Genomic DNA, 8,909 nt, shown 5'->3' with positions numbered 1-8,909 from the left:
TCAAGGGGTGTGACCGACCTTGAAGGAGAGATTGCACCCCTGTCTGTAGTGAACGCTGTTTGTCCAGCGGAAGCTTCACTATTGCTGGAAGAGTATGAAACTCCATGCCAAGATATGTCAGCGATTGGACCGGTGTCAGATTTGACTTTGGTAAATTGATGATCCACCCGAAACTCTGGAGAATCTCCAGAGTAACGTTGAGGCTGTGTTGGCATGCCTCTTGAGAGGGTGCCTTGACCAGCAGATCGTCTAAGTAAGGTATCACTGAGTGACCCTGAGAGTGGAGGACCGCAACTACTGTAGCCATGACCTTGGTGAAAACCCTTGGGGCTGTCGCCAGGCCGAACGGCAGTGCCGCGAACTGAAGGTGTTCGTCTCCTATGGCGAAGCGCAAGAAGCGCTGATGCTCTGGAGCAATTGGTACGTAGAGATAAGCATCCTTGATATCGATCGATGCTAGGAAATCTCCTTGGGACATTGAGGCGATGACGGAGCGGAGGGATTCCATCCGGAACCGCCTGGTCCTTACGTGTTTGTGAGCAGTTTTAGGTCCAAAACAGGACGGAAGGACCCGTCCTTCTTTGGAACCACAAACAGGTTGGAGTAGAAACCGTGGCCCTGTTGCTGAAGAGGAACCGGGACCACCACTCCTTCTGCCTTCAGAATGCCCACCGCCTGCAGAAGAGCCTCGGCTCGCTCGGGAGGCGGAGATGTTCTGAAGAATCGAGACGGAGGACGAGAGCTGAACTCTATCCTGTAACCGTGAGACAAAATGTCTCTCACCCAACGGTCTTTTACTTGTGGCAGCCAGGTGTCGCAAAAGCGGGAGAGCCTGCCACCGACCGAGGATGCGGTGTGAGGAGGCCGTAAGTCATCAGGAAGCCGCCTTAGTAGCGGCACCTCCGGCGGTCTTTTTAGGGCGTGATTTAGACCGCCATGCGTCGGAGTTCCTCTGATCCTTCTGAGGCCTTTTGGACGAGGAGAATTGGGACCTGCCCGCACCCCGAAAGGACCGAAACCTCGACTGTCCCCTCCTCTGTTGGGGTGTTTTTGGTTTGGCCTGGGGTAAGGATGTTTCCTTTCCCTTGGATTGTTTGATGATTTCATCCAATCTCGTACCAAACAAACGGTCGCCAGAAAATGGCAATCCAGTTAAGCACTTTTTGGAAGCCGAATCTGCCTTCCATTCCCGCAGCCACAAGGCCCTGCGTATTGCCACCGAATTGTCGGCTGCAACCGCCGTACGGCTCGCAGAGTCCAGGACAGCATTAATAGCGTAGGACGCAAATGCCGACGTTTGAGAGGTTATAGACGCCACCTGCGGCGCAGACGTACGTGTGAGTGCGTCGATTTGCGCCTGACCAGCTGAGATAGCTTGGAGTGCCCATACGGCTGCGAATGCTGGAGCAAAAGACGCGCCGATAGCTTCATAGATGGATTTCAACCAGAGCTCCATCTGTCTGTCAGTGGCATCCTTGAGTGAAGCTCCATCTTCCACTGCAACTATGGATCTAGCCGCCAGTCTGGAGATTGGAGGATCCACCTTGGGACACTGAGTCCAGCCCTTGACCACGTCAGGGGGGAAAGGGTAACGTGTATCCTTAAGGCGCTTGGAAAAACGCTTATCTGGACAAGCTCGGTGTTTCTGGACTGCCTCTCTGAAGTCAGAGTGGTCCAGAAACATACTCTTTGTACGCTTGGGAAACCTGAAACGGAATTTCTCCTGCTGAGAAGCTGACTCCTCCACTGGAGGAGCTGAGGGAGAAATATCCAACATTTCATTGATGGACGCAATAAGATCATTCACTATGGCGTCCCCATCAGGAGTATCAAGGTTGAGAGCGGCTTCAGGATCAGAATCCTGATCAGCTACCTCCGCTTCATCATACAGAGAGTCCTCTCGCTGAGACCCTGAACATTGTGATGATGTCGAGGGGATATCATAGCGAGCTCGCTTAATCGGTCTGGGGCTGCGGTCCGTGTCAGAGACCTCACCCTGGGATCCATGAGACACCCCGGGAGGACATTGCTGTCCCAACTGAGGGGGACCAGGGGACAATGATTCCACAGTGCCCCTGGCTTGAGATGCCGGCCTGGACTGCAAGGCTTCTAATATCTTAGCCATAGTCTCAGAAAGTCTTTCAGTAAAAACTGCAAACTCCGTCCCTGTCACCTGGACAGTGTTAACAGGTGGTTCTCCCTGGGCCGCCCTTAGCAGAGGCTCCGGCTGAGAAAGTGCCACAGGGGCCGAGCATTGCACACAATGAGGGTCAGTGGGACCTGCCGGTAGTATAGCCGTACATGCTGCACAGGCAGCATAGTAAGTCTGTGCTTTGGCACCCTTGCTATTTGTGGACGACATGCTGTTGTCTCCTCTGAGCAATACAGGAGGGTATATAGACAAAAATCAACAGTGCACCATACAGTGTAAAGTATAGTCTATAATCATGTAATCTATAAGTACACTTCTGCACTAGTGGGGCCAGCACCACAGGTGCTGCTTACCGCCTTCGCAAAGCGGTTGTGTGGGCACCAGAAATCCTGCCTGGGTCTCCCTGAGCTTGTCTCTCCTCTCCAGCGTTAGCAGAGCTGAGAGGAATGGCTGCCGGCGTCCTGAGGAGAGGAGGGAGCCGTGGGCGTGACCCAGAAAAGTGCGGGAACTGGTGCCCCACTGTGCAGAGTGAGGGGGGTGGAGTATGCAAAGCATGCTCCAGCCCTCAGTGCTGCCGTCCTGTACAGCGTCCCGCCCTTCCCCTGACTGGCAGGGCTGGGGGCGGGAAGAAAACGAGACTAGGCCGCAAAAGCCGGGGACTCGAGTTATAAGCGCGGCCGCCGTATAAGCGCGGTCGGCGCGGAAGTCCCCGGCGCACTAACAGTCCCAGCCGCGCCGTAGTGATAACCATGGCAGCGGCGGTCAGCGCGGCAGTCCCCCTACACGAACACACTCAGCGACGCTGAAGTGTGTAATGGCACAAACGCAGTCAGCGCTGCTGTCCCCGGTGCACTAGCACACCCAGCAATGCTGGAGTGTTGCTGTGCGCGGTCCCCACGGGGACACAGAGTACCTCAAAGTAGCAGGGCCATGTCCCTGAACGATACTCGGCTCCTATCCAGCATGGTCCTCAGGAGCTGTGGATGGAGCACGGTCTCCTGTGCCTGGAGACCGAAAGGATCCCACTTCACCCAGAGCCCTAATTGAGGGATGGGGAAGGAAAGCAGCATGTGGGCTCCAGCCTCCGTACCCGCAATGGATACCTCAACCTTAACAACACCGCCGACAAGAGTGGGGTGAGAAGGGAGCATGCTGGGGGCCCTGTTATGGGCCCTCTTTTCTTCCATCCGACATAGTCAGCAGCTGCTGCTGACTAAGCTGTGGAGCTATGCGTGCATGTCTGACCTCCTTCGCACAAAGCATAAAAACTGATGAGCCCGTAGCAGTACGGGGGGTGTATAGGCTGAAGGGGAGGGGCTTTACACTTTTAGTGTAATACTTTGTGTGGCCTCCGGAGGCATAAGCTATACACCCAATTGTCTGGGTCTCCCAATAAGGAGCGACAAAGAAAAACGGATTTTTGTGTACTCACCGTAAAATCGTTTTCTCTTAGCCATCATTGGGGGACACAGCACCCACACTGTTGCCCTGTTGGGCCTTGGTTCTCTCAGTACCTTATTTGGTTATGACTCTTTTTTTTCTCATGTTTCTCTGTTGAGGTAAGTTTTTACTGGCTTTTTCTCCTACTGCTTGTGTACTAAAACTGAGCTTGCCTGGCCCGGCCAGGGTGTGTATACTGCAGAGGAGGAGCTATGCTTTTGCATCTACTTAGTGTCCTCCTATGGATAGGCAGCATAACACCCATGTTCCTGTGTCCCCCAATGAGGCGCCAGAGAAAACTCGATTTTGTCAAGCGATGTCCACCATTGTACGCTCCTATAGGAAGATTATCCTTTATTGGTTCGGCTGCAGACCTTTGATCTGTCTCGAGCTTCCTAATAACACTTAAGATCTGACCTGTCACCCCGACTGCAGGTGAAATGTGTTAGAAGAATAAAAAGGGGATTTAAACAATTAAAAATTGTACTTTATTTCTACAAATATACAGTAGTGAAAAATAAATACATCAAATATGGCAGTCCCATCTCATGTATAATGGTCCTGCACTGGAATAAAACGTTCATGGTGTGACGTCATGGTAGACGCGCCTGTGTTGTACAGTATCGGGGGGTTTCTTGAATCCTCGTCGTCATTATGTTTGTAAATTGTAAAATCCAAGTCTATTTCAATTCCAACACTTAAAACTTGAGACTGAAGCCAGGCCCGGCCGCTGAGGCCCCCTGATTGGTGGTGGTGAGGTGAAAGCCGGTGTCCTTGAGATCATCATCCCCCTGAAATAGAACAGAGGAGAATATGACGATGGAGGTCAATACACAAAATGTAAAGCCCATTCGTAATGCTACAGAGTAAGAACCTCCCAGTATTCCTTGTATGTAGAGAGCGTCTTGTGAAGATTTTAATTCGAAGACTGTTCTGCCTCTGATAACTGGCCACATTAAGGCTTCCACTCCAGATATTACCACGGGTCTTCTAACACTACACCACCCTTCCCCTGCGGCAGATTGGTTTGCTTTACCCTGAGGTTCTATAATAATGAATGTAAGCCCGAGATGTAGAAGCGTACCAGCTGGCTGTATCCGAGTCCACCCTCCGGGGGGCGAGGGCTCGTGGCACGTTTCACCCTCTGCTGCTCACTTTTTGCCGGCCACGTAGGAAACATGGATGGGTCAATTGGCAGGGGGGTCTCACTGAAGTATTCGTGCTTTAAGGCGTCTTCTGCAGTAATTCGTTTTGCGGGACAGTAGGTCAGGAACCTGGGGAACACAACAATATTATTTGAATGATAAAAAGAAGTCCCAGAAATTTCCTCCACTATAAATGAAGATCAGTATCATATTTACTTGTTCATGAGGTCAAATCCTTGGTCTGACAGCAGAGCCCCAAATCTCTTCCGGAGGTTGTTGTAAGGATACTCAGAAAAGGTCATTTTCTTTATCGCTGGAAGCTCGTTGTAACCGGGCCAGATCTTCTCACTCGGGGTTCCTAGATCCTGGAAAAGGAATGTCAGATGATAACTACATGCAGGATCCAGAAGAACCTGGCAGTATCTCTAAGACAAATAGGACACGCCCTGCCCAGGGCCGGGGGTACTCGGAACCAGGCCGGACTAGTACGGGGATGTCAGCGGTGGCGGGGGTCCGGCTCCGTGACCCTGGCGGTGTCTTTTTAATAAAGGGGGATGATTATTATATACAGTGGAATAAAGTTTGTGACGCCACCTGTGGTTTTGTGGCTATGTGGGCCGCCGCTGCGCTGTAGGTTTCCCGGGGCAGGTGATGAGGGCGCAGCTGAGGTGTTTTTACTCCCCACAGGTGGAGTGAGGCCCGGAGATAACCATTGATTATAGGAAATGTCTATGATGGCAGGTTGTGACACCGGAGAAATGGAGACGACACCACAGCTTTGCAACAACAGTCTTTTACTCACTGAACCAGTTCTTCAGGATGACAGCCAATTTATTCCACCACTTTATGCTGGGATCCCTGGTGATGGGCAACCACCGATCCAGAGTAAGTCTGAAGCCAGTACCGGTTCTCCCTTTTGTTTGCCTTTCTTGGCAGTCTCTCTGCTCTGACTGTCACCCTCCTGTCCTGCGCCTCCACACACAGTGCCCTGAGCCAGGGGCCGCGGACCTCTAGTGGGAATGTTGCCTGCCTGGATCCCTCTGGGAACCTTCGAAGGGATTTCTGCCTGCCTCGCTCCCTGATCCTCTAAGGTCCCCTTCCAGCGAATTCGCATGCTGCTTGTGGCCCAATGATGCATACAGCCACCCTGGCCTCCGGAGTTACTACGAAGTCCTGAAGTATCTTCCTAGCCTAGGGTTCGGAACCCCGTTTGCGACCAATCCCTTCAACTTGAGCTGTTGCTTGTCAAATACGACTATAGGGGGTCTGACACTCTTCCCCTAAGTCGCTGGGATTGTCTCCTCAGTTTCCTCAGAGCTGAGCAGGACCCTAAGGGTCCTCAAGCCTCGTTGGTCTCCTCCCTCCTCCCGACCGACTCCCTGTCCAACCGACTCCCTGTCCGACCGACTCCCTCTCCGACCGACTCCCTGTCCGACCGACTCCCTGTCCGACCGACTCCCTGTCCGACCGACTCCCTGTCCGACCGACTCCCTGTCCGACCGACTCCCTGTCCGACCGACTCCCTGTCCGACCGACTCCCTGTCCGACCGACTCCCTGTCCGACCGACTCCCTGTCCGACCGACTCCCTGTCCGACCGACTCCCTGTCCGACCGACTCCCTGTCCGACCGACTCCCTGTCCGACCGACTCCCTGTCCGACCGACTCTGTCAACGGTCAAACTTAGCTCCGCCCATTTTACCTCAGACAGCTCACCCACTAAGCTCCACCCCCTGGCTGGTTCTAGAGACAGTGCACGGGGCATAAGTGCCATAACCAAATTACTGGTCGCAATGCATTAATGGGACCTGCCCCGGCCCTGATCTAATATGTGAGCTAACAATTGGGTGTCTGCAGGTTTTTGGTGCGTGAACCGACAGATGGCCTCTTTCTTACCCAGGATGGGGCACCACATCTCTGACTGAGGTGCAGTACCTCTGTGGCGATGGCAGCCTCAGGGGGCGCCACAAATACATGAGATGTTCCTCCTCACACAGTAACTTACCTTAAAGACCTTGTTGATCTGATCAATCTCAGATTTTCCTTGGAAGAGCGGCTTTTGGGTCAGAAGTTCTCCAAATATACAGCCAACCGACCACAAGTCTATAGCTGTGGAGTATTCCTAGCAAGAGGAAATTGAGAAAAAAAAAGCTGAAATGATAAATATAAAAACTTTAAAGCCGCGTTCACAAATGCAAGACTATTAACCCCTTCACGACCGGCCGATTTTTCGCTTTCCGTTTTTTTTTTCGCCATTCTTTTTCTGAGAGACGTAACTTTTTTATTTTTCAGTCAATATGGTCATGTGAGGACTCATTTTTTGCGGAACGAGCTGTACTTTAAAATGAAACCATCAGTTTTACCATATAGTGTACTAGAAAATGGCAAAAAAATTCCAAATGCTGAAAAATTGCAAAAAAAGTGCGATAGCACTATGGTTTTTGAGATATTTTATTCACTGTGTTCACTATATGGTAAAACTGATGTGTGGGTGTGATGTCTCAGGTCAGTGCGAGTTCGTAGACACCAAACATGTATAGGTTTACTTTTATATAAGGGGTTAAAAAAAATCGGAAGTTTGTCTGAAAAGAAGGGAATTTTGTTTACTTACCGTAAATTCCTTTTCTTCTAGCTCCAATTGGGAGACCCAGACAATTGGGTGTATAGCTATTGCCTCTGGAGGCCACACAAAGTATTACACTTAAAAGTGTAAGGCCCCTCCCCTTCTGGCTATACACCCCCAGTGGGATCACTGGCTCACCAGTTTTAGTGCCAAAGCAAGAAGGAGGAAAGCCAATAACTGGTTTAAAGACCAATTCAATCCGAGGAAACATCGGAGAACTGAACCATACCACATGAACAACATGTGTACCCGAAAAAACAGAAAAACCCCGAGAAAACAGGGCGGGTGCTGGGTCTCCCAATTGGAGCTAGAAGAAAAGGAATTTACGGTAAGTAAACAAAATTCCCTTCTTCTTTGTCGCTCCATTGGGAGACCCAGACAATTGGGATGTCCAAAAGCAATCCCTGGGTGGGTAAAAGAATACCTCATGATAGGGCCGTCAAACGGCCCTCTCCTACAGGTGGCCAACCGCCGCCTGAATGACTTATCTACCTAGGCTGGCGTCTGCCGAAGCGTAGGTATGCATCTGATAATGCTTGGTAAAAGTAAGTAGACTCGACCAGGTGGGTGCCTGACACACCTGCTGAGCCGTAGCCTGGTGCCGTAATGCCCAGGATGCACCCACGGCTCTGGTAGAATGGGCCTTCGGCCTTGAGAGAACCAGAAGCCCAGTAGAACTGTAGGTTTCAAGAATTGGTTCCTCGAGCCCCCGAGCAAGGGTGGATCTGGAAGCTTGCGACTGTTTACGCCGACCAGCGACAAGGACAAAGAGTGCATCCGGGTGGCGCAGGAGCGCCATGCGGGAAGTAGAACCTGAGTGCTCTCACCAGAACCAACAGATGCAAATCTTTCTGAAATTGATGGACTGGACGAGGACACAAAGAAGGTGAGGTGATATCCTGATTGATATGAAAATGGGATACCACCTTAGGGAGAAATTCCGGAACCGGACGCAGAACTACCCTGTCCTGGTGAAGGACCAGGAAGGGAGTTTGTATGAGAGCGTTGCTAGCTCGGAAACTCTCCTAAGAGACGAGACCGTTACTAGAAGGCCACTTCCCGTGAAAAACGGGAAGGGAGACATCCTTCAAAGGCTCGAAAGGCGGCATCTGGAGAGCAATTAGAACCTTGTTCAGATCTCAGGGCTCTAACGGCCGCTTGTACGGAGTGCTGAGAAGACAAACTCCCCGTAGGAACGTGCGTACCTGAGGAAGTCGTCGTTTCTGAAAAAATACAGATAGCGCTGAGACTTGTCCCTAAAGGGAACTGAGCGACAACCCATTTTCCTACCTAGATTGCAGGAAGGAAGGAAACATAGACGATGCAACCGGCCAGGGAGAAACACCCTGCGCCGAGCACCGAGATAAGAACATCTTCCACGTCCTGTGGTCAATCTTGGCGGACGTTGGTATGCTAGCCTGTCTCATGGTGGCAACCACGTCCTGAGGTAATCCTGACGACACTAGGTTCCAGGACTCAATGCCACACCATCCGGTTGAGGGCCGTAGAATTCAAATGGAAGAATGGCCCTTGAGACAGCCAGTCTGATTG

The 8,909-nt window shown here is 51.5% G+C and overlaps 1 protein-coding gene across 5 annotated transcripts in view; it reads right to left on the bottom strand.

Annotated features, from left to right (window-relative positions):
* Positions 1–4,057: 4,057 nt before the first annotated feature.
* The window catches only part of LOC142256430 (cyclin-dependent kinase 11B-like), a 186,234-nt gene continuing 181,382 nt past the window's right edge, over positions 4,058–8,909 (bottom strand). For all 5 annotated transcript variants that reach the window (XM_075328108.1, XM_075328110.1, XM_075328111.1 and 2 more), the window contains 4 exons: positions 6,741–6,857; positions 4,954–5,102; positions 4,677–4,866; positions 4,058–4,383 (listed from right to left, as the gene is read on the bottom strand). In XM_075328108.1, coding sequence (XP_075184223.1) covers positions 4,291–4,383; positions 4,677–4,866; positions 4,954–5,102; positions 6,741–6,857 — 549 coding nt within the window. In that variant the 3' untranslated portion in view covers positions 4,058–4,290. The remainder of the gene's footprint in view (positions 4,384–4,676; positions 4,867–4,953; positions 5,103–6,740; positions 6,858–8,909) is intronic.

Source organism: Anomaloglossus baeobatrachus, chromosome 11 (genome assembly GCF_048569485.1).
Source record: "Anomaloglossus baeobatrachus isolate aAnoBae1 chromosome 11, aAnoBae1.hap1, whole genome shotgun sequence".
In the NCBI taxonomy this organism is placed as follows: Eukaryota; Metazoa; Chordata; class Amphibia; order Anura; family Aromobatidae; genus Anomaloglossus; species Anomaloglossus baeobatrachus.
This window is presented reverse-complemented; position numbering and strand designations above follow the sequence as displayed.